The sequence below is a fragment of the Salvelinus sp. IW2-2015 genome, linkage group LG19 (assembly GCF_002910315.2).
Source record: "Salvelinus sp. IW2-2015 linkage group LG19, ASM291031v2, whole genome shotgun sequence".
Taxonomy (NCBI): domain Eukaryota; kingdom Metazoa; phylum Chordata; class Actinopteri; order Salmoniformes; family Salmonidae; genus Salvelinus; species Salvelinus sp. IW2-2015.
In genome coordinates, this window is record NC_036859.1 from 26,686,065 (window position 1) to 26,712,516 (window position 26,452).

A 26,452-nucleotide genomic window follows, 5' to 3' on the forward strand; every position below is an offset into this window, starting at 1 on the left:
GCAGTTCTTGACACACTCAAACTGGTGCGCCTGGCACTTACTATCATGCCCCGTTCAAAGGCACTTTTGTCTTGCCGATTCACCCTCTGAATGGCAAACATGCACAATACATTTCTCAATTGTTTCTAGGCTTAGAAATCCATCTTTAACCTGTCTCCTCCCCTTCATTTACACTARGGGTCTCCAACAAGTAAATCGCAATCTACCAGTAGCTCGCAGCCCACTTATGAATAGCTCGCCAATCAATTCTGAAAGTACATGCATTTTTTTCATGTGTTCCATTGCAAACTGTCATAAACATAAAGCTCCCGGCTACTATCCAATCAAAGCCACGTCACATTATCCCAACCCTGGTTAGCCACTATTGGCTTAAAAAAGCATTGTTCTTTTTTACTGCTGCTCTTTAATTACTTGTTACTTTTATCTCTTATCCGTATTTTTTGAAACTGCACTGTTGGTTAGGGGCTCGTAAGTAAGCATTTCACTGTTGTATTCTGCGCATTTGACTAATACAATTTTATTTTATTTTATTTGAGTGCTATATAAAAAAATATATAGCTTGCAATGTTTCATTAAAAAAAAAAATGCTCTCATGTTAGAAAAGGTTGGAGACCCCTGATCTACACTGACTGAACTGGATTTAACAGGTGACATCAGTAAGGGATCATGGCTTTCACCTGGATTCTATGTCTGTGTCATGGAAAGACCAAGGCCTAATGTTTTGCACACTCAGTGCATAAACAATAGCCTAAATGTAGGCTAGTTTTGCTGGGAGCCAATGAGGAGACTCGGGATCTTTCCCCCACGGGTTTCCATGGTATTTTCTTACTTTTGGTCAAACTCTATTGAGCTCTTTACCGCATCTATTGTGCTTAATGGGAAGCTAACATGTACATCTATTGTGCTTAATGGGAAGCTAACATGGCTACCATAGATTGTTGTAGTTAGTGTCATGTAAATACATCATAATGCTCAGTCTAGACATTCCGTTTTATAGTTTACATTTATTTTATTCCCATGTAATTTTAATGAGGAGCTAACATGGCCGCAATATAATGTTTAAGTGTCATGTAAATACCTGTAGAAACTGCATTGGCCCAACTCTCTAAATACAAGACTCTGGTTCATATGCAATCATTGCTCTGGTTACTAGTAGGCCTGTCTTTTAATTTTAATTTAAAAAAAAAAAAAGTTAAGTAAAAAAAAAATATATGATTAACAACAAATCAATACAGGAAGTGCATGTGGGAACACAAGTATATATGAATAATATACAACGKACAATTGGGCTAGGGGGTACAATATCACATTATACAGGGACCTTAAGGGACATACATACACTTATAATTCTAACAGCTTTTATGTTAGTAGAGTATTTAGACTAATAGGCCTGTCTTTGTCTGCAATATTTGTTGGATGGCGTCACAGGGTTTCCTCGGTAACGCGCTCTTGAATTCCACACAGAGCTGCGTGAATTTCAGTACGAGGGGACAGAACGACTGGACAGCGGTTGTACAGCCAGGCAAATTGACGTAGGTAACTTCTAATCAAACACTTCGTCAATGGAGAGATATACGGCTTTCAGCACCTCATGTGATTAGACAGTAGTTTTTCTTCCTAGATTTGCTGTCCAAAATAGGCGTCCATTATACTTTAATAGAATAAGTTGCACATTGCGTGGTAACAAAAAAAAAAGGAAGAGGAAATTCCAAAACTCTTAGAGGGCACTAGAACACTACCGCATTTTGGCCCTTTTTATAGTCTATCTGGATTTTTTTTATACAGATAGACAGAAAGTGAGGTTTTGGGGGACATAGGTATTTTATATCAGCTAATCACATTATTGACGCGTTCCTTTGCGCAGGCGTTGCTGACACCTGCCAGATTTTGCAACGCCTGGATAGGTATTTTACGTATCAGCTAACCACATATATGCTGCTCTCATGACAACTGGGAACTCTTAAAAAACGAGTTCAAATAATGGTGTCAGTGATCTTCAGGTCAGAAAGTCGGAGCTAAAGAAAGATGCCAGAGTTTCCGATTTAGAATCCCGAGGTGGATGATCTTAAAAAAATAGAGTTCCCAGTTGTCTTGAATACGCTGAAGTCAGAAGTCGAGATTTCCTAGTTCCCAGTTGTTTTGAATGCAGCATTAAATGACCCGAGCAGGGCTGGTCCTTTCCGTTTTTTTCAGYCCCCCCCGATAATAGAATAGCAAAAAATGATGTTGAAAAGATGTTTAAAATGTTCCAGGCGTTGAAGTTAGGTTCAATTTAGGTGCTGAATGAAGGTGCTGAATGAATGGGGAAAATACTTATTTTCCGTATGCTTAAAATGTATATTTTCTAGGACGTTGAAAAAAAGTTTTTTCAGAATATTGAAATCATTATCGGTTCTGAATGAAGGTTGAAAATACTTAATTTCCGGATGTTGAAATCAGGCTMATTTTTGGTTCTGAATTAAAGTTGAAAATACGTAATTTATCGACGTCTATGTTTGGGCCAAATCAAGGCTGGTCCAGACCCGACAAAATCTGAACCAAACTTAGACATCTATGATTGGTTCAGATTTGGTCCAGGCCGGACCAATGTCCGTGGATGTGGAAATCAAGGCCGGTCCGGATTGCATTAAAAAAAACATGCAAAAGGCGTTGGTGTTGGTATGTGCTTACTGAGGTGTAGCCTACAGTGTTGCCTGAAATCAAATGTTATGAATGCCCATCTATGTGGTAAGCCTACCGTTTGTAAAACACTAATAAAGACGTCAGCTTGTGTTTACTGGTGTGTAGCCTACCATGTCAGACTGCAATGGAATTTTATAAATGCCGATCCATGTGGTAGTCCCGCCATTTGTAAAACAGGTAGTGTCATTGGATTTATTAATCCTGATTTCTGTTATTAATCAATTTGGCTATTTAAGCTCTGAATATCAGCTACCCAACTTCATCAGCAGTTATCGTGAGCCTATTTGCAATGTGTTTACACAGCGGGAAATGCAGCTTGTCAAAAATTGACAGATAGAAACTTGAAACCACTGATCATGACAATGGGGTGAAACTCCTGGAGAACAGTTGTGATTGTCCATTCCATATTGTCCATTTTAATTTGACCTGTCCTGTTTTTAGGATATGTTGTTTGTTAACATGACATTTTTTATTTGATTTGGCGCCATTTAGGTTAGGCTAGTTGATCAGAGAAACCTGATGTAGGAAAGTGTCCCATCTCATTACATTGTCATACATTTTATCTCCATTCTGTAGSCTTCATAAAAGGCCACATACTCTTTCTACCATATCCCATATCTGCTACATGATTTAGATTAGATCATTCTTTGAGGGAATGTTGGTAGAGTGYYGCAGCGATGCGTCTCTCCAACAGCACCCTGGAGAGGCGCGCTGGGAATGAACAAGGCCCCTGCCTTTGACAAAGTGGGCACAGCTTATCACATGGCGGCATTAACGCTCACCTAAAAATTGTCATTGTTTAGGAGCAGAATTATGAGGTTTTATGAGTTGTTTTTGGAGGTGTGACTAGGTCAGTTTAGCTCAGAAAATGCCGCCTTCGTCAATCTTCCGCCATAGGCGGCTGCCTAGTCCTGCCTAATGAGCAGGCCGGTCGTGGATGCGAGGAATCAGTCTTGTTCAGCACATTTCAATACATCCAGGTATATGAAGTACACTGGTAAAACACTGGGTGGTGCAGTGATGAACATTTACCAACAGATGGCAACATCGTGCCATCTTACACCCATAACGTCTTCCCTTTTAGAAAAAGGACGGGATTGTCTATTCACTAACACAACAAACCTAGTATTAATATCCAACATGAAAGGTTTGGGCTTTTTCAGATATAAAATGAACAACAAATTATGATATTGAGTCCATTTGTCTCAGTCTCTTCACTTTTCCCTTTTTTAAATGATAGTCAAGTCTTCAGTAAAGATACTCAGTGCATTCTGTCTTCTTGTCTTCTTTTTTWAAATTATTTACTATATATTTTTTTACTCTGTCAACAGTCCATATAGGAAACCTACAGACTAAGTATCTTAGATGGCTGGGACAGCCGTCCACAGCATGAAAAGACTGGGGGCTGTTCTGTCAGGACTCTGGGGATCATGCACAGGCGTGTCACCTGACAGTCTGAGGGGAGTGTTGATTGGTAGAGGGAGCTGCCGCCCTGTGATCCGCTGGTTCTTCGTCCAGTGCCTCATGCCCGATGTGACTTGCTGGGTGTCCGTCATTTGTCATGCGACACCTATGACCGTCTGGGTTCTGAGTAGGTGTTAGCTCAGCAACCAAGAGATTAACCCTGTTATGACGGTACAATGATCCATTCACTTCGACCAAGTAGAAGTGTGGTGCAACTTTCCGAGTCTCCAGAGGCCTGTCTGGTCCCCTGGTATAGAGCTGCTTTTAAGCGCTTAGCCGGCATGCTATCCCAGGCTGGTCACAAGAAAGAGCCGTTGATATATGCCTTTGTCGACGCTCCCCAATTTTTGTATTTTTATGTTGGCACGGTACTGGGCTCAAACAAGGCAGTTCACAATTCTCTAGCAAGCAGGGAGACTACTTGATGATGCTTAATGGTAACAGCGTATTGTTTTTAATTATTTAGTTTTAAGCCTTCACCAAACCATAGCCCTAACATTAACCACTCAGAATTAATACCTCAACTTAACCCTTTGAGTTGTTTCTTTTTAACCCTGTAACCACACAGAATTAACCCTGTAACCACACAGAATTAACCCTGTAGCCACGTGGAATTTAACCTATAAGCCACGTGGAATTAATTGGTCAAAAATCAACATTCATCCAATTACGGCAAATTCTGATGTGAAACTATGAGATTAGGTGGCTATCCATGCTTCCGCTGGTGTATTGCGTCACTGTATAACTGCTTTTCAGGCATCCGTGTTTTTGCAGAGGTTCTTTGCGATTTTGACCACCGACTCGGCTTCCAATGAGCTTTTGGTGTGTCGTGGCAAGGAGGTGCATGAATTCCATTCTGCAGCAAATTTCCAGAACACAAAGCAAGCGACTTGGGTTCCATTATCTGAGATGACCTCATCTGCCTGGGCATAGTGGGCAAACTGAGCGCTTGATTGTGACTCTGCTGAGTAATGATCAGCTAACAGGGAAGTATTTGCCTCTGTGCTGAAAGAGATCTAGACTTTAACTATCTGCCAGGGTTGCATCGGTAGCTCGTGGGACATCATTGTCTCTCTCTGTTGCTCAATAGGGTGTACATTGCAGATTGTGCATTTGCTGACATAGTCCTTTATTCACTCTGCATTCCTGGCCAATACAGTGTGTCACATGCTTGTTTGTAACAGGCCTTACCCCCAATGTGACTTGAGTGCACACATGCCAGCATCTCAGGGCGCAGGGACCGGGGGATTCGACTCTTAGACCTTTGAATAGCACCTCATTTTGAACAATGAGCTCTTCTCTGACTGGCCAATATTCTCTGATGGCTAGAGCAGTTTCTTCCTTGCAGTCTGGCCAGCCCATCAGAATCACAGACCTCAATGTCTGGAGGCGCTCTTCCCTGTCTGTGTGCTGTCTGATTTGTATAAGGCGCTGGTCCGTAACATTGAGGTAGTCAGCCTGGTTGATGAGTTCATCATCCACTTGCTCTGTTTGTAAGCTGCACGCTGCGTGTTGTTCATGCATGGAGCGTGTGTGTGTGTCTGATGCAGTAGCCCTGCTGAGCCTGTCACTCGCATACATCTCCGGCCCTGGCTATTTACACCACCTTGAGGTTGTATTTTTGTAGGCCAGTAGCATGATCTGCAGTCATTTTGGGGCGTTCAGGAGAGCCTTGCTGAATATAGCAATACGGTGCTTGTGATCTGTCTCTGCTGTGATGTTGTCGCACCCGTACAGGTAGTGGTGAAGCGTTCGCATTAAAACACAATGCTGAGGCACTCCTCTATCTGAGCGTAGGTCTGCTGTGTTGGAGTTTTTTTATTTCACCTTTATTTAACCAGGTAGGCCAGTTGAGAACAAGTTCTCATTTACAACTGCGACCTGGCCAAGATAAAACAAAGCAGTGCAACACAAACAACAGCACAGAGTTACACATGGAATTGTCACCACTTCCGCCAAAGTCGGTCCCTCTCCTTGTTCGGGCGGCGTTCGGCGGTCGACGTCACCGGCCTTCTAGCCATTGCCGATCCACTTTTCATTTTCCATTTGTTTTGTCCTTGTCTTACACMCCTGGTTTCAATCCCCCAATTACTGTCACGTTCGTCGTATGAATCGGACCAAGGCGGAGCGTCGTGTGCGTACATTCTTTATTATAATAAGAATGAACACTGAACAAACTAACCAAAATAACAAAACGACATGTGAAGCTATACAAAACGAGTGCTGACAGGCAACTACACATAGCCAAGCACCCACCAACACCAAAGGGAAAATGGCTACCTAAATATGATCCGCAATCAGAGGCAACGCTTAACAGCTGCCTCTGATTGGGAACCATATCAGGCCACCATAGACATACAAATCACCTAGACCTACAAAGACCCTAGACATACAAAAAACCCTAGACAATACACAACCTAACGTACACACCCTAGTCACACCCTGACCTAACCTAACCTATTTTGTAAAGAAAATAGAGATATCTCAGGTCAGGGCGTGACAATTACTTGTTAATTATTTAACCCTCTGTTCCCCCATGGTTGTTTGTGAGTGATTGTTTGTTTGTAATACGGTACGTTGTTGTGGGCTCGATTTATTGTGTTGTATTTGTGTATATTTGAGTTTATTACTCATATCTGCTGTCCTGCGCCTGACTCCTCTACACCAGCTACACACAGGCACTATTACAGGAATAAACAAACATACAGTCAATAATAAAATTTAAAAAGTCTATATATGGTGTGTGCAAATGAGGTAGGATAAGGGAGGTAAGGCAATAAATATGCCATAGTGGCGAAATAATTACAATATAGCAATTAAACACTGGAGTGATAGATGTGCAGAGGATGAGTGTGCAAGTAGAGATACTGGGGTGCAAAGGAGCAAAATAAACTACAGTATGGGGATGAGGGAGTTGGGTGGGCTATTTACAGATGGGCTATGTACAGGTGCAGTGATCTGTGAGCTGCTCTGACAGCTGGTGCTTAAAGTTAATGAGGGAGATATGAGTCTCCAGCTTCAGTGATTTTTGCAGTTCGTTCCAGTCATTGGCAGCAGAGAACTGGAAGGAAAGGCGGCCAAAGTAGGAATTGGCTTTGGGGTGACCAGTGAAATAYWCCTGCTGGAGTGCATGCTACGTGTGGGTGCTGCTATCGTGACCAGTGAGCTGAGATAAGGCAGGGCTTTACCTAGCAAAGACTTATAGATGACCTGGAGCCAGTGGGTTTGGCGACGAATATGAAGCGAGGGCCAGCCAACGAGAGCATACAGGTCACAGTGGTGGGTAGTATATGGGGCTTTGGTGACAAAACGGATGGCACTGTGATAGACTGCATCCAATTTGCTGGGTAGAGTGTTGGAGGCTATTTTGTAAATGACATCGTCGAAGTCAAGGATCGGTAGGATATTTAGTTTTATGAGGGTATGTTTGGCAGCATGAGTGAAGGATGCTTTGTTGCGAAATAGGAAACCGATTCTAGATTTCATTTTGGATTGGAGATGCTTTATGTGAGTCTGGAAGGAGAGTTTACAGTCTAACCAGACACCTAGGTATTTGTAGTTGTCCACATATTCTAAGTCAGAACCATCCAGATTAGTGATGCTGGATGGGCGGGCAGGTGTGGGCAGCGATCGGTTGAAGAGCATGCATTTAGTTTTACTTGCATTTAAGAGCAGTTGGAGGCCACGGAAGGAGAGTATTGAAGCTCGTCTGGAGGTTAGTTAACACAGTGTCCAAAGAAGGTCCAGAAGTATACAGAATGGTGTCATCTGCGTAGAGGTGGATCAGAGAATCACCAGCAGCAAGAGCGACATCATTGATGTATACAGAGAAAAGAGTCGGCCCGAGGATTGAACCCTGTGGCACCCCCATAGAGACTGCCAGAGGTCCGGACAACAGCCCCTCCGATTTGACACACTGAACTCTGTCTGAGAAGTAGTTGGTGAACCAGGTGAGGCAGTCAATTGAGAAACCAAGGCTTTTGAGTCTGCCGATAAGAATGTGGTGATTGACAGAGTCGAAAGCCTTGGCCAGGTTGATGAATACAGCTGCACAGTATTGTCTCTTATCGATGGCGGTTATGATATTGTTTAGGACCTTGAGCATGGCTGAGGTGCACCCATGACCAGCTCGGAAACCAGATTGCATAGCGGAGAAAGTACGGTGGGATTCGAAATGGTCAGTGATCTGTTTGTTAACTTGGCTTTGGAAGACCTTAGAAAGGCAGGTATAGGCAGATATAGGTCTGTAGCAGTTTGGGTCTAGAGTGTCTCCCCTTTGAWGAGAGGGATGACTGCAGTGAGTGCCCTAGAGGCAAATGGCACAGGCTGGCCCTCCTGCATGAAGGGAAGGGGAATGGGGGGATACCTAGTCAGTTGCACAACTTTTTTAACCCAACCCCTCTGAATCAGACACATGTGTGGGGCTGCGTTAATCCACATCCTCATCATCGACAAATCYGACGAAGTTCTGCACTGCACTGACTCACGTCAGATGGGTGGGGTGGCATGTCCAAGACAGCCTTCACATTCTCTGAATCAATCAGATGGAGGACAAGATGTGCCTGTGAAAGCGGACCTCTAGCACTTTTAACTGAAGATTTTTTATGCTTCGCCTTAGCTTGACCTGTCTGCATCTGTCCATCAGGGCCAGCAGCTTGGAGTCATGGTCATGGTCGGCCACCTCAACATTGTCCCCACAGCCCACTACGATGATGTCATCTACTATGGGTTCCACGCCACTGAGTCCAACCAGCAGCTTGTGCGTTTTCCACTGCTACACATCTGGATCCAAGGAGACACAAAACGGGAGCTTCAACCACCACTTCCTACCCCAGGGTGTCCAAAAGGTGGTCATGCAGGTGCTGGGCTCGTCAAGTTTGCACTGCAGGAAGGCAACTCTGGCATCCACAAGCGTGAAGACTGGCCTTCGGGAACTTGTAAAGAACATGGGCATAATGTAATATGAATATCGCAGAGCCCGGTTGACGTGTTAAGGATCAATGCATAGCTGTAGCTTGTCTGGTTTCTTGAAGATAACCATATTACTAATCCAGTCTGTAGGCCCGGTGACAGATGTGATGTGGCCATCTGCTTCATATTTGTCGAGCTGAGCCTTCACAGCTGCTTTCAGGGCCACTGGTACTTTGCGAGGTGTACACTGAACTGGCTAGATTGCTGCATCCAACTCAAAGTGTACTTTGCCCGGGAACTGACTAAACCGGAGCATTGAAGACATTATGGTATTTGCTTTGGAGTGTCTTTTTGCTTAGAGGCCCAGCCTGGACTTTGTCTATAGTGTTAAGGTCTGCTGGGATGGTGAAGTTAATAAGCCCGAGGTGCTTACATGTTGACCCTGACAGTAATGGCTGTTGACTAGCCTCAACTATTTCAAACTTAAGGGTGTGTTTCTGGCAAAGCACATCACACTCTGTCACACACAGGCCTAAACAGGTCATCAGCTGGCCTGAATACAGTTTCAGCTTGGTGCTACTCTGTGTTTGTTTGTCTCTGGGCGCAAGCCTCCTTTTGTCTTTAAGGCATGTGGCCTCAGAATCTAGCTGGCATTGTTGTGGTTCTCAGTGCTGTTGTTCCCTTCATCTGTGTCTGTTTCAATGGAGTGCACTTTACCCTCCTTTCTCTTGCTCTTCATGCAGACCCTTTCGAAGTGATTACCTGTGCCACAGGATTTTACACATTTTCCCATAGGTTGTGCAGTGTTCTTTTCCGCATCTGTGAGAAATGCCACAATATCCGCACGTATAGGGGCTGTCTATTGCAGAGTTGGCTGTAGTATTAGCATTAGCTGTGGCAAAGGGGAATTTCTTAGCTGGCTGCCTGAATGTAGCATTGACATTGTCCATATGCTACCTTTCGAACACCATGGACCTCATCCGTATAAGAGTAATCTTTGCCGCACGGCATGGCTCCACTGCCAAGACCAGTGTCAGGTCCCGTGCTCTCTGCAAACGTCTGCACGTGCCTTCATCAGCTATGCCGAGCACTATCTTATCGCTGATCAGTTTGTCTCTTAAAGCACCATATTCACATGTAGCTGCCTTTTCCCTTAGCCTGGTGACAAAGCTGTAAATGGACTCCCCATCCTCCTGTTTACAACAGCCAAAAACATAACACTCATAGATAACATTCTTTGCTGGTTTAAAGTTGTGTTCAAGAGCATCAAGAATAGCTGTTGTGTTACCTTGCTGAGCTGCTGTTATGTTCAGGTTGTGGTTGTATAGATGTCAAGATTCAGCGGCCATTATAGTCCTCAAAGTGGCAGCCACTGCATCATCATCCTTTTCCAGAAGTCCAGTAGCTGGTGCATAGTCCTCCCATTCTCTTCTGGACGTATCCCAGTTCGTGCTCCAATCTCCGCTGAGCTTCATAATGGCGGGAGGGGGAATGTTAGCAGCCATGTCTATCTGATGCTAACAACACTGAAGCTAATTGCTAACTAGCAAACTCACTGTAGTTAAGGTGAAATCCGGCAATATTTTACTCAGTTTAATTTTTTGTRAACCCAAACAGTTCGCTCTGATTTGCGGTGGTCATGTTTGGATGTTAAATGACGAGACAGTGTCACTGATGCAAGTAACCAGTTGTGTCAGCACATTGCAAGGGTATATGCAGTACACTGGTAAAACACTGGTGTTGCAGTAATGAACATTTACCAACAGATAGCATCAACGTGCCATCTTGCACCCATAACAAACGTGACCTCCATTGGTTGATGCATAAAATAATAATATCAAAATGGCCTCATATGGGTTCAAGGATCAATCACAATGGGAATAAAAAATAAAACTATGTGATTGGGTTGCAAAAATCTGACCAGTTGTTTATAGACATAGCATGACCTATTGGAAGCAGTAGGAGGTCATTTGAAATAAAATACACCTTCATATTCCTTCTGTAAATACCAATGAAGGCTGAAGGATGAAAGGCCAAAATGCGCTGGTTTTATCAATAAAGAAGCACTTTTATTCATTCCCACTGGCCTCCAATGTATTTCCTTTTTGTCTGATTCAGTTTGCTCCTCAATTCATGCTCCTTGGTTGGAGAGCAAGGTAGTGGCAATGTTACCTTCCTTTTGCTGTGATCAAAATGTAAGAAATGTCAATGTCATGCTGTTTTTCCTGCTGTGTTGATATAGGCTTATAGAGAGGGTTTGATAGGCTTTGGAATTTATTGAGAACTTAAAATGACGCTATGCACCAGCCGTGTCCCTAGGTTTGTTGCTGAGGGGGCAGTTGCGGTAGTGGCAGAGGTCAACAATGGCGGATATCAGTGAGCAGTGCGCACCCATCGTGGTGTACCAGGAGGACGTGAGCGAGAACCCTGTCACTGCGCGAAGCAAGAAGGAGAGCCTACAAGAGTCCTCACGCACTCCAGCCTGTATCCTTTTCACATGTTCGGGTAGCTCTAGTTTAGATCCCTGTATCATATCGTGGACTAAACTCAGCTAATGTTAGGGAGGCAATAGCCTAGCCTATTGAAAACATGCAGTGTCCCCATTCAGTAGGCCTAAGTGAAATAGTTTACACAATCATGGTGATGTACATTAGTGTTCCTCACTGTCCCACACACTTCTCTCCAATTACCTCATTGTTATGTTATGATATGACTGATAAATATTGAAATAATACAGTGTGAATTTCTGTTTGTCCTTTACGGGGGTGTGACAGCCTGTTTGGTGGGTTCAATAGGGACCCTCAGTGCAAGGATTGCCCGTTTGCCTCCCCTCTTCAGCTCTGTGAGTGTAGGGCACGCACGCACGCACACGCACGCACGCACGCACACACACACACACACACACACACACACACACACCTCATAGTATAGTCTTTGTATCATGACGTGGAAGCTGTGTTTTTCAGATGGGTTATGACTGCGGACAGACGCTACATACTCACCTAGCTGCTATCACAGAGGGCAAAGGTATGGACACATGGTTTCTTATGGGTTCTTGACATTTCAAACAATTCTTATGTCTTCTTATAGTTTCAAGGAATAGGAAAAGGGAAACAGAAGTTTAGCAATGGTCTAATGGTTTGATACAGGGTTAAGTAATAATGTGATATCTCTCCTCCCTCCCTCCAGACAGACAAGACAAGGCGGGGTCAAAGTTCACGCGGCTGTCGTCCCAGCAGGACTCGTCCACGTCGCTGCAGAATCGCAGGCGCAACATGCCAGCTGAAAAGGTCAGGGCTCACAATTGACAGAGGGAGGAGGATGGTGTTGAGGAGGTGTGACGTATCGCCTGTGAAACCCAAATGTGATTGCCTATTATGTAAATGGTAATTTTGATCAATAATCATCCATAATCAGTGAGAGCTGTCCTCGTTGAGAACACTGAAGTTGGTTGGTCACATTGTTATCCTGTATACATAATGTAATTACTGGAATAGGTTCTTCTGACCCATTCAACTCGTGTAAATTACATATTCAACAGACTTGTTTCTGTTTGAATTAAGAGACAATACTGCATACCAAGTTTAAACTGAGAATTCTAATGGGATTTTATGTTGGTCATTTGTGTGTGTTCAAATAGCAATGTGTGTTATCCCAGCAGGCAGAAGAAGATGCCATGGGAAATCACATTTCTTTCCCGCTGAGATGGTTTAATGTGTATCTATCTGCTTTCTCTCTCGTACCCTCAGCGTGAAGTGGGCATGCCCAAGCTGGTGGAGCTGTATCAGTACCCAGGGTTCAGAGACGACATGCCCATGCCCCTGCCACACAGCAACACCTTCTCTACCATCATTACCCACGTAGTGAGGGCACAGCCACACCTCACTGACAAGGTACTAAACAGCACTGTATCAATAGTCCAGCGGATAGGTGAAATAATTGTTCCATTTTATGATACGAGTATCAACCTTAGTACACCAATACTAGATACCTTAACTTCTTATGGATAGGGGGCAGCATTTTCACGTTTGGATGAAAAGCGTGCCCAGAGTAAACGGCCTGCTACTCAGTCCCAGTTGCTAATATATGCATATTATTAGTATTTGGATAGATTTGGATAGAAAACACTCTGAAGTTTCTAAAACTGTTTGAATGATGTCTGTGAGTATAACAGACCTCATATGGCAGGCAAAAACCTGAGAAAAAATCCAACCAGGAAGTGGGAAATCTGAGGTTGGTCGTTTTTCAACTCATTCCCTATTGAAGATACAGTGGGATATGGGTCATGTTGCACTTCCTAAGGCTTCCACTAGATGTCAACAGTCTTTAGAACCTTGTCTGATGCTTCTACTGTGAAGTGGGGCCGAAGGAGAGGGGAATGAGTCAGAGGTCTAGCAGAATGCTTTGAGCTCGTGACGCTCGTTCACGTGAGAGCGAGCTCTGTTCCATTTGCTTTTCTGAAGACAAAGGAATTCTCCGGTTGGAACATTATTGAAGAATTATGTTAAAAACATCCTAAAGATTGATTCTATACTTCGTTTGACATGTTTCTACGACCTGTAATATAACTTGTTGGACTTTTCGTCTGTACTTTCCGCTGGACTTGCACACGCGTTGTGAGTTTGGATTTGTTTACCAAACGTGCTAACAAAAGGAGCTATTTGGACATGAATGATTAACTTTATGGAACAAATCAAACGTTTATTGTGGAACTGGGATTCCTGGGAGTGCATTCTGACGAAGATCATCATAGGTAAGTGAATATTTATAATGCTATTTCTGACTTATGTTGACTCCAACATGGCGGATATCTTCTTGGGTTGTGTTGGTCTCTGAGCGCCGTACTCAGATTATTGCATGGTTTGCTTTTTCCGTATTTTTTCTTTTTTAATCTGACACAGCGGTTGCATTAAGGAGAAGCATATCTTTAAATCTGTGAATAACACTTGTATCTTTTATCAATGTTTATTATGAGTATTTCTATGATTTGATRTGGCTCTGTGCAAATTCACGGGATGTTTTGGAGGCAAAGMCAAATGTAAACTGAGGTTTTTGGATATAAATATGAAMTTGATCGAACAAAACATACATGTATTGTGTAACATGTTGTCCCGGGAGTGTCATCTGATGAAGAATATCAAAGGTTAGTGAATAATTTTATCAATATTTCAGATTTTTGTGACTCCTCTCTTTGGTTGGAAAATCGCTGTATGCTTTCTGTGACTAGTTGCTGACCTAACATAATGATATRTTCTGCTTTCGCCGAAAAGCTTTTTTGAAATCGGACACTGTGGTTGGATTAACGAGAATTTTATCGTTAAAATGGTGTCTAATACTTGTATGTTTGAGAAAATTTAATTATGAGATTTCTGTTGATTGAATTTGGTGCCCTGCAATATCATTGGCTGTTGGCAAGCGGAACCCCAGTCCTAGACAGGTTATTAAGGAACATCTTATAGATTGGAGGCAGTCTGGGAAGCCTGTCAGTCAACCAGGGCGACCATTTTAATAAAATGTCTGCCATCCGGATTTCCTGTTAGAAGAAAATAGGGTAAATTCGTTCCAAACAATATCAGAATGACTATCTATCCACTAAATAAACCCCACAGATAATATAGACAATAATCATAATGTACTCTTAAGACCTTAATAGTGGTCATATTGAGGTCATTGTGACCATAGTCTAGCGGCTACATGAGGAAATTGTGGATTATGTGATAGAGACCAAATTTCACACACAGCTAGGGCATGTCTAAATAAGTATTTGTGGCTATACTGTCATCACAGATTGTCCATTACACCCCTGGCGGTCAATTCCAGTATGGCTGCTAAAAAATTGGTTAAGCATCCCAATGGAAACACTACAGGTAGGCTAGTCTGTAGCTTGTTACATCTGCTCTGAAATGTATTTACTCACATCACTCAAGAAGATGTTAAATGTACAAACATTTATTCAAGTCAATGTGTGTAGGCATAGGCAGACGTTGTATTTGAATGATGTGTTTCATGCATATAAAATGATATTATTCAACAGGCTACTCTGCAAACGTTGATTGAGAATTGATGACGTCATTTTCTTTTTTTCCGCTCCCTCACCTAAAAAAATAGCACTACACCACTGTGTATAATAGGTTAAATCTCAGTGGCACTATAGCTAAACATCTTTGTTTAGACTTTTACTTACTTTGTTTGAAGGCCGAAAGGTCTCCTCATAAAATGATTTTGTTAAAATGGGTTACCTGTCTCTCTGCTGGACATAATACATTCCTATGTGATTTTTCCTAAAGTGATGTGTACTAGGCAGGTTTCCTGTCACATTTCATCAAATGTACACAAAACAGAATATCATATTATATATCATTGCAAAAAGTAGACTTCAGGGAACACCCATATTAATTTTAGAGTGTTTACATGTAAAGTTTTGGAACTAGCCATGAAAACATTACAAAAAACACCACTTCACCACTTTTTTACTAAACGTTTAAAGGATTTGTATATCTGGAACTTTTTGGCAATTTTATTGTGTTTTCCAGACAATTTTTAAAGTTTTTATTTTTTTAACATTTTCCCGTCAAACATTTTAATCCATCATTTGGCTGTATGTACCAATTATCAGTGGTGGAAAAAGTACTCAATTGTCACAGTTGAGTAAAAGTATACCTTTAAAAGAAAAGGACTCAAATAAAAGTGAAAGTCACTCAGTAAAATAATACTTGAGTAAAAGTCTAAAAGTATTTGGTTTTAAAAATACTTAAGTATCAAAAGTAAAAGTATAAATCATTTCAAATTCCTTATATTGACGATAGCATGGGCACACTCCAACATAGACATAATTTACAAATGAAGCATTTGTGTTTAGTGAGTCCGCCAGATCAGAGGCAGCAGGGATGACCAGGGATGTTCTCTTGATAAGTGTGTGAATTGGACCATTTTCCTGTCAAAATGTAACGAGTACTTTCTGGTGTCAGGGAAAATGTATGGAGTAAAAGTACATATTTTCTTTAGGAATGGAGTGAAGTAAAAGTTGGCAAAAAATATAAATAGTCMAGTATAGTACACATACCCCCAAATGACTACTCAATTATTTTTACTTAAGTACATTACACCCCTGCCAAATATTTATGCAGATATGGCTAACTGAATCTAGTCCAATGTGGCCCCATGCAGCTGGTTGGTGGCCATATTAAAAAGTCGGTGATGACACTATAGCCAAAATACTTATTTAGACATGCCCCAGCTGTTTGTGGAATTTGGTGGCTTTGTCATATTCAATTATTATTTTTGCCACTGGATTATTGTCAAAATGACCTCAATAGGAGCACCATGAAGGTGTTAAAAGTATTTTATGATCAGAATTATTCTCAATATTATCTGTGGGATTTATTTAGTGGGTGGGTAACATTACAAAGTAATTTTGATATTGTTTGGAATGATTTTACCCTATTTCCTTCGAACACGAAATCCGAATGGCAGCCATTTTATTAAAATGGCCGCTCTGGTTGACTAACATGCTTCCCAGACTGCCTCCAATCTTTAAAATGTTCCTTAAGGTGATGTTTTTAAGAAGTGGGSTTTTGAGGCTCTGGAGCCAGAGGAGGCCACTCATGTACAAAATGGTCCTTGTATTAGTGTAACAAGTTTTCTACTTCTCGGGTATATTTGGTTCTTATCCGCTGGACTACAAGGCATATGCTGTAGTCTTCTTCATTTGGTAGGGGGATCAGTGTTTTTGTTTTTCATTAGTCACTTTGAAGAAAGGAAATATTGACCTGGTTCCAGATCTGTTTGGTCTTTGTAACTAACTACTATGGTTTTTGTCATGCCAAATGTGTAGTTAAACAGATCTGGGACCAGGCTAAGGAAACAGAGTATGGCTCATAAACATGAACTTCAAATATGATTTCCAACATTGTCAGCAAACTATTATAATTATCTGACTAATGTTTGAAACATTCCATCTCCATCCTGTCCTGTAGCCCAGGTACAAGGCAGTGTTCCAAAGCATCCTATCTTCTTCTATGATGGAGGACTTTGTCATCGACTCCTTCTGGTGGCTGTTTCTACAGCACTTCCAGGTGACATTGACAGAAAGTCACATTTATGCACATATGTTTTTATTCTCTAGTGCAGTGCAGTTGTCAACAGACTTAAACCACAAGTGGTGTTACATTAATGGCTGCCATGTTTTTTCTCTCCAGCCAGACGCACGCATACAGGACAGCCTGTTTGCACGAATCGCAGAGAATTACATCCGAATCCTGACCCAGAGTCTAACATCACGCAGTGGCAAGTGGTTTCTCAGGGTAATGCCTATATTTCTCTACTCCCGTCTTAGGTCAATGAGGATCAACACTTTATTTTAAGAATGTGAAATGTCAGAATAATATTAGAGAGRATKATATATTTCAGCTTTGATTTCTTTCATCACATTCCCAGTGGGTCAGAAGTTTACATACACTCAATTCGTTTTTGGTAGCATTGCCTTTAAATTGTTTAACTTGGGTCAAACGTTTCAGGTAGCCTTCCACAAGCTTCCCACAATAAGTTGGGTGAATTTTGGCCCATTACTCTTGACAGAGCTGGTGTAACTGAGTCAGGTGAGTGGCCTCCTTGCTCGCACAAGCTTTTTCAGTTCTGCCCACACATTTTCTATAGGATTGAGGTCAGGGCTTTGTGATGACCACTCCAATACCTTGACTTTGTTGTCCTTAAGCCATTTTGCCACAACTTTGGAAGTATGCTTGGGGTCATTGTCCATTTGGAAGACCCATTTGCGACCAAGCTTTAAATTCCTGACTGATGTCTTGAGATGTTGCTTCAAAATATCAACATAATTTTCCTTCGTCATGATGCTATCTATTTTGGGAAGTGCACCAGTCCCTCCTGCAGCAAAGCTCCCCCACAACATGATGCTGCCACCCCGTGCTTCACGGTTGGGATGGTGTTCTTCGGCTTGCAAGCCCCTTTTTCCTCCAAACATAACGATGGTCATTATGGCCAAACAGTTCTATTTTTGTTTGATCAGACCAGAGGACATTACTCCAAAAAGTACGATCTTTGTCCCCATGTGCAGTTGCAAACTGTAGTCTGGCTTTTTTATGGTGGTTTTGGAGCAGTGGCTTCTTCCTTACTGAGCAGCCTTTCAGGTTATGTCAATATAGGACTCGTTTTACTGTGGATATAGATACTTTTGTACCCGTTTCCTCCAGCATCTTCACAGGGTCTTTTGCTGTTGTTCTGGGATTGATTTGCACTTTTCGCACCAAAATACGTTCATCTCTAGGAGACAGAACGCGTCTCCTTCTTGAGCGATATGATGGCTGCGTGGTCCCATGGTGTTTATACTTGCATACTATTGTTTGTACAGATGAACGTGGTACTAACAGGAGTTTGGAAATTGCTCCCAAGGATGAAYCAGATTTGTGGAGGTCTACAACTTTTTTTCTGAGGTCTTGGCTGATTTATTTTGATTTTCCAATGATATCAAGCAAAGARGCACYGAGTTTGAAGGTAGGCCTTGAAATACATCCACAAGTACACCTCCAATTGACTCAATTGATGTCAATTAGCCTATCAGAGGCTTCCAAAGCCATGACATCATTTTCTGGAATTTTCCAAGCTGTTTAAAGGCACAGYCAACTTAGTGTATGTAAACTTCTGACCCAGTGAATTATAAGTGAAATAATCTGTCTGTAAACAATTGTTGGAAACATGACTTGTGTCATGCATAAAGTAGATGTCCTAACCGACTTGCCAAAACTATAGTTTGTTAACAAGAAATTTGTGGAGTGGTTGAAAAACTAGTTTTAATGACTCCAACCTAAGTGGTATGTATTAAACTTACGACTTCAACTGTATAGCTTTTACATATATCTCACACTGAGTATAATCAAAACTATTTCTAATCTCTTTCCTCTATAGGAGTTCCCCAGTACCCTGGCCCAGACCCTGTACTGCTGCTTCAGTTGTTGTTTCCCTCAGTCCTGCAGAACCCTCCGCAGTGACACCTTCCTCATCCCACTGTGCTTCACTGCCTACCAGTGGACAGGAGGTGACACTGCACACACTGACTGAGAAAAATACATACATACACAATTAAATCACACAATGCTCAATTAACTCTCTCTCTCTCTCTGTCTTTTAGTACTCTATTTCCACTCAGTTATCTATAGATTCTTTCGTCTTTCATATTAATTCTAGCTTTCTACCCTCCCAGCTGACACTGTTTCCTCTTCTTCTCTCTTCCTCTTCTCTCCTCTCTCTCTCTCTCTCTCTCTCTCTCTCTCTCTCTCTCTCTCTCTGTCTCTGTCTCTGTCTGTCTGTCTGTCTGTCTGTCTGTCTCTGTCTGTCTGTCTGTGTCTGTCTGTCTGTCTGTCTGTCTGTCTGTCTGTCTTGTCTGTCTGTCTGTCTGTCTGTCTGTCTGTCCTGTCCTGTCTGTCTGTCGTCTGTCTGTCTGTCCTGTCTGTCTGTCTGTCTGTCTGTCTGTCTGTCTGTTGTCTGTCTTCTGTCTGTCTGTCTGTCTGCTGTCTGTCTGTCCTGTCTCTCTCTCTTCTAGATATCTCTCTCTCAGGTATCTGTCCTGCCCCTGATGTTTTTAAGAAGTGGGATTTTGAGGCTCTGGAGCCAGAGGAGGCCACTCATGTTCAGTTTGTTTCTGGGAACAAGAGGAATGAGAAAGAGAGTGACTCATGTCTGTCTCTCCTGGACAGTATGTTCTCCAGTGTCTATGTTGATGAGCCCTTTCATAGTAAATTGACCAGTACTGCCACCACTCTACTGAGGAACAAACCGGTCAGTCTTTTCATTTTGTCAAACTTGCGCAGGCATGCAAGCACGCACACTTACAATGAGCATGCATACACACACACACACGCACACACACACACGCACACACACACACACACACACACACACAAACACCCCAACTGGCGAAAGCAGGTTGAATCAAAGTTGTTTCCACATAATTTCAACAACAAAATTGAATGACATTGAATCAACGTGGAAAACGGATTGGATTTGCAAAAAGTCTTCAACGTAAGGGAACATTTAACCTAAATCCAATGACATGGTGACATTCAATTCATGTTAGTGGACAACTCAACCAAATGTAAATCAAAACTAGACATTGAAATGACGTCTGTGCCCAGTGGGACACCTTTTGATCAGAACTGATTCTGTGTGTGTCTCAGAGCTCATTGCTGACCAGTAGTAGTCACACCACTCGGGAGAGCCAGCCATCTAAAAGCACAGTTAACACAACMAGCACTACGTCAGGCTCGGAAGGTAAACCTCTATGTCTCAATTTGGTAAGCGTAAGTAGTCTAAATGTAGTCTGTGTTTAGTGGTTTCTCTGCATGGACTTGATTCAAGTTCGAGATTCATGGCATAGGTCTTTGGTAGTGATATTGACTTCACCAGAACTCAATGCCAACTTGCTCTTTGTGTGCTCTTCTTGTCTCCCCTGTCTCTCTGTTGTTGGCTATGTGTGATGTTCTGGTTGTTCCAGAGAATACTGTGGGCTCAGCGAACATCACAGGGACAGACCTGAAGGCCATGACTGGACAGGCCAACCAGACACCTGCCAGAGAGGTCAGACTGGCACTTCACACAGTCCAGCTTTCACACTCATTCTGTTTGTCTTACTATCCCTGCTGACATAGTTTTATTTACCCCTCATCTTTTCTTTCTTTCTCTCTCTCTCTCTCTCTCAAACAAACACACACCTTTCTCTTTTTCTCTCACCCTTTTCTCTCACCCCCTCTCTCATTCGCTCTCCTTCATATCCCTCTCTCATTCCCACTGTTTCTCCCCCTCTCCCACAGTCCCATGTAGCCTACCCGGGCGTGGCGTTTAAGCGCAGTGTGTTTAATGTGTATGGCAACAGTCCTCTGGTGCAGTACTACATGCGTGTTCTCCACATGGACCCCAAGGTGGGACAGGATTTACTGGTGGTCCGGACCGAGATCAGCAAGCTGCCTCCATATCCTCACAATGATAATAATGGAGTGTGTGTGTGTGTGTGTACTGTACCTATGTGAGTGTGCGTCCTTGCGTGGGTGTAAATGTGTAAATGTGTATGTGTGTGTCCCAGCGCCAACCATGTACCCCACAGATCATTCTGTTGATAAAGTTAGAGGGTGCTCCTGTATTAGCCATTCTGCCGCCCTCATCCACATACAGTGCCTTCAGAAAGTATTCGTGCCCTTGACTTATTCCACAGTTGTTGTGTTACAGCCTGAATTCAACATGKATTAAATATATGTTTTCTCACCCATCTACACACAATGCCCCATAATGACAAAGTGAAAACATGTTTTTAGAAATGTTTGCAGATTTATTGAAAATGAAATACAGAAAGATCTAATTTACATAAGTATTCACACCYTTGAGTCAATACTTTGTAGAAACACCTTTGGCAGCGATTACAGCTGTGAGTCTTTCTGGGTAAGTTTCTAAGAGCTTTCCACACCTGGATTTGCCCATTATTCTTTTTTAAATTATGCAAGCTCTTTTAAATTGGTTGTTGATCATTGCTAGACAACCATTTTCAGCTATTTGCCATAGATGTTCAAGTAGATTTAAGTCTAAACTGTATCTTGGCCACTCATGAACATTCTTGGTAAGCAACTCCAGTGTAGATTTGGCGTTGTGTTTTAGGTTATTGTCCTGCTGAAAGGTGAATTCATCTCCCAGTGTCTGGTGGAAAGCAGACTGAACCAGGTTTTCCTCTAACCTTTTGCCTGTGCTTAGCTCCATTCCATATCTTTTTTATCCTGAAAACCTCCCCAGTCCTTAACAATTACAAGCATGACCATAACATGGTGCAGCCACCACTGATTGAAAATATGGAGATTAGTACTCAGTAATGTGTTGTATTGGATTTGCCCCAAACATAACACTTTGTTTTCAGGACAAAAAGTTAATTACTTTGTCACATTTTTTGCAGTATTACTTTAGAGCCATTCTGTACAGGCGTCCTTATTTTCACTCTGTCAATTAGGTTAGTATTGTGGAGGAACYACAATGTTGTTGATCCATCCTCAGTTTTCTCCTATCACAACCATTCAACTCTGTAACTGTTTTGAATTCACCATTGGTGAAATCCCTGAGCAGTTTCCTTCCTCAGTTAGAAAGGACGCCTGAATCTTTGTAGTGATTGGGTGTATTGATATTCCATCCAAAGTGTATTTAATAACTTCACCATGCTCAAAGGGATATTCAATGTTTGCTTTTTTTTTACCCATCGCCCAATAGGTGCCTTTCTTTGCGAGGCATTGGAAAACCTCCCTGGTCTTTGTGGTTGAATGTGTTTGAAATTCACTGCTCGACTGAGGGACCTTACAGATAATTGTGTGTGGGGTACAGAGATGAGGTAGTCATTCAAAAATCATGTTAAACTGTATTATTGCAACTTATTATGTGACTTGTTAAGCACATTTTTTACTCCTAAACTCATTTAGACTTGCCATAAGAGTTAAATTCAGGCTGTAACACAACAAAATGCTGGAAAAGTCAAGGGGTGTGAATACTTTCTGATGGCACTGTACATGACATCACAGCCAGTGTTCCTTCCTTGACCCCTTGGTGATGTTACGGCTGGATCAGTGACGTACAGGGACATTCTGAGTAAGGCCCAGGAGCGTTCTGTGGCCCACCGCAGGGACCTCAGGACCATGTGGGGCCAATACTCCAAGGACCTTTATGTTCTCAACCAGAGGAAGCTGGACGAGCGCTACGAAACCTTCAGGTACAGTTAACATTCCCAACACCGCAGCTCAACACTACAGTGTATATCTTACTGTAAGACAAACACTGTAAGAGACACACTGAGTGTACAAATAATTAACACCTGCTCTTTCCATGACAGACTGACCAGGTGAATACAGGTGAAAGCTATGATCCCTTATTGATGTCACTTGTTAAATCCACTTCAATCAGTGTAGATGAAGGGGAGAAGAGACGTTAAATAATGATTTCTAAGCCTTGACAGAATTGAGATATGGATTGTGGATGTGTGCCAGTCATAGGGTGAATGAGCAAGACAAAAGATGTACTGGGTATATTAGTAGGTACCAGGCGCAACAGTTTGTGTCTAGAACTGCAATGCTGCTGGGTTTTAACAACAGTTTCCCGTGTGTATCAAGAATTGTCCACCACCCAAAAGACATCCAGCCAACTTGACACAACTGTGGGAAGCATTGGAGTCAACATGGGCCAGCATCCCTGTGGAACGCTTTCGACACCTTGTAGAGTCCATGCCCCAACACAATATTAGAAAAGGGTTCTTAATGTTTGGTATACTCAGTGTATCTCTTCTATTGAGACCTGGCAAGGTCTTCTGATTGATAACTGTAGCATTATATACTACAATACCCATAATGCCCTGTGTAACATATCCAGTTTTATGTTAGCACAATTAGCATAATGGTGTCCCTCGTTGTCAATACAAAAACAACGTTGAAAATATATATTTAAAATAATGCTGTCTCATCCATATAAGGCATAAKATGCATCCCAAATGGCACCCTACCCACTACATAGTGAACCACTCTGGTCAAAAGTAGTGCACTATGTAGGGAACAGGGTGCCACCTGGCACGCAGGCATGCCCACTGCTGCCTCAGCCATACAAGGTTTTGTCCTCCTGTAGGCTTAGTTTGATCATTTGAATAACCATACAGAGAGATACCATGTTGATGTAGCTTAGCCTAGACCTGCAGAGCGAGCCACAGGTGGTGTTGGAAATGAATTATGCTCCATGTAATGTCTGCTTTGGATCTGTCTATGTTGGCCTATTAATACTTGTCACCTATTTGGGGTAATGATAGCCTACTCTGCTCTCACTGCCTGATTCTAGGCCTACTCTCACACAACCAATGTTCCCTGGCCCATACACATGCAATGTTTCTCCCCTGTGAAAATAAGTGTTTTATGTTGTATAATTAAGCAATAAGGCACGGGGGTCTGTGGTATATGGCCAATATACCACGGCTAAGGGCTGATCTTATGCACAACACAATGCAGAGTGCCTGGATACAGCCCTTAGCCATGGTATATTGGCCATATACCACAACCCCCCAGGGTGCCTTATTGCTATTATAAACTGGTTACCAACATAATTAGATCAGTAAAAATACATGTTTGTCCGATATACCACGGCTGTCAGCCAATCAGCATTCAGGGCTCGAACCACCCAATTTATAATATTTTCATATGTTACCCTCTGCCCGAATGTATCTTTGCTTTTTTTGTCTTTTCAAAAGATAATAAAGTGAACAAAAGCATGCTTGATTCTGTCCTGTATTGGTGACGCTCCTTTCTCTCTCTTTTAATCAGGAAACAGAAAAAGATCCTGTCCCAGAAGACAACTATCAAACGACTGTGCCACCTACTGGTCCCAGAGACCATTGTAAGTTCTACATGACTGTCCTGTGAGTCCTCACTATTGTTGTATTAAAGGTGGTACTGTTGTGTTGTGCCACAGAGAGTATGGCTTAACCTGATCTATATGAATTTCAGTAATGGGCGGCAGGGCCCTCACTACTGTAGAATGAAGGTAGATAAGCTATAAAGTAGCTACAAGTACAGTAGCTGTATACCCCTGTATTGACAGGTCTGTCATTCTTATTGTAGAATGAAGAGGACACCAGGACCAGCTCTGAGGTCATACTTGCCTTCGAAATGGCTGTGTCTGGGCTGGACAAAGTCACCCCTGACCCCACAGTCTGACCCCTTAACCCCCCGGGTTTGACCCCTCAACCCTGAACCTGAACCCTGACTACCCTCATATCGGAAATGCATTAAAAAACATGCTTCACCTGTATTGGCTTTGATTATATTTGGCTCTTCGGGGTACACGCTGTCTGTGCAGGAATGCTGTAATGAACTACCACAGGCACAATGTGGCGGTATATACATGGCTACAAATACCAGTGTCTGAATGGTGTTGACTCTGAGTAATCATTAAAAACAAAGACTGAAAGAGTGTAAAACATAAGATAGAATATGGATAGGTTGGGGTTTTGGATAGAGATCTTGGCTTTATGATAGACAATATTTAATTGACCTCCCAGACTATACCCCTCAAGGTCACCAGCATTGCTTTTGGAAACGAGAACACAGACAGCACAGTAGATTGATTACAGTGTGATCAATTGATGACTCATGGTAAGAAACAGGACAACAACATTATTTACTGAGTAAAATATACATCTCTGATAAAGAAAACAAACTGTTGCTTTTCTCTGATGCCAGCTCAAACAGAGGGCTGGATCAACAACACTTAGCTTGATCTGACCTGTGTCATCTAGAAAGAGAGAGAGACTGACAGACCAAATGACAGACAGCCGGCCATTGGAATTCCCTGAATGTGATCTATAAACATGTTATCGTAAAATATTTATTACATAAAAGGAGAAATATCACACTTCCCAGCCAAGAGACACACTCGGGTGAGTCCACAGGCCATTTAAGAGACACACTCGGGTGAGTCCACAGGCCATTTAAGAGACACACTCGGGTGAGTCCACAGGCCATTTAAAGGAAGACACACTCGGGTGAGTCCACAGGCCATTTAAGAGACACACTCGGGTGAGTCCACAGGCCATTTAAGAGACACACTCGGGTGAGTCCACAGGCCATTTAAGGAGATGTGTTTGAACACCACTGCTTCCTTTGCTTCTGCATCTTTGGCCGTATCTCGCTATTCTGAAGTGGATGTTTTAAAGTGGACTTTAAAGGGGCAATCTGCAGTTGCCACATACATTTTTGTACTATAAATTAATGATATGTACCCAATGATTCTTGAAGAATATAACTTATAAATGTCTCATGAACTTAGTGGCAAGAAAAAGTATATTGATCATAAAATTTGATCTGATCTTCATCTAGGCCACAACAATAGACAAACCCAGTCTGCTTAAACTAATAACACACAAACAATTACACGTTTTCATGTCTTTATTGAACACTCCATGTAAACATTCACAGTGCAGGGAGGAAAAAGTATGTGAACCCTTGGATTTAATAACTGGCTGACCCTCCTTTGGCAACAATAACCTCAACCAAACGTTTTCTGTAGTTGCGGATCAGACCTGCACAACGGCCAGGAGGAATTTTGGACCATTCCTCTTTACAAAACTGTGCAACGGTGCTCTAGCTCCTCCTCCTCCTCGGACGAGGAGAGGAGAGAAGGATCGGAGGACCAATACGCAGCGAGGTATGATGACATAATGAATTTATTAAATTAAAGACGAAACACGAAGAACACTTGAATAACTTACAAAATAAGAAAACGACGTAGACGAAACCTGAACATGGAACTTACATAAAGACACGAAAGAACTCACGAACAGGAACAGACTACATAAAACGAACAAACCGAAAACAGTCCCGTG

The 26,452-nt window shown here is 42.3% G+C and overlaps 1 protein-coding gene across 2 annotated transcripts; it reads left to right on the plus strand.

Moving 5' to 3' along the window:
* The first annotated feature begins 1,426 nt into the window (after nucleotides 1–1,426).
* Nucleotides 1,427–21,274, plus strand: LOC111979639 (protein FAM227A-like). 2 transcript variants are annotated; one of them, XM_024010243.2, is made up of 13 exons: nucleotides 1,427–1,536; nucleotides 11,365–11,541; nucleotides 11,832–11,899; nucleotides 12,024–12,084; nucleotides 12,247–12,347; nucleotides 12,807–12,950; nucleotides 17,034–17,132; nucleotides 17,256–17,360; nucleotides 18,979–19,108; nucleotides 19,628–19,848; nucleotides 20,247–20,340; nucleotides 20,564–20,646; nucleotides 20,880–21,274. In XM_024010243.2, the coding sequence occupies exons 2-13, from the start codon at nucleotides 11,421–11,423 to the stop codon at nucleotides 21,093–21,095; spliced, it is 1,443 nt and encodes a 480-aa protein (XP_023866011.1). In that variant the 5' UTR covers nucleotides 1,427–1,536; nucleotides 11,365–11,420; the 3' UTR covers nucleotides 21,096–21,274. The 2 variants fall into 2 exon arrangements, with proteins under 2 accessions (XP_023866011.1, XP_023866010.1); XM_024010242.2 differs by having other exon boundaries at nucleotides 1,427–1,532.
* Nucleotides 21,275–26,452: the final 5,178 nt, after the last annotated feature.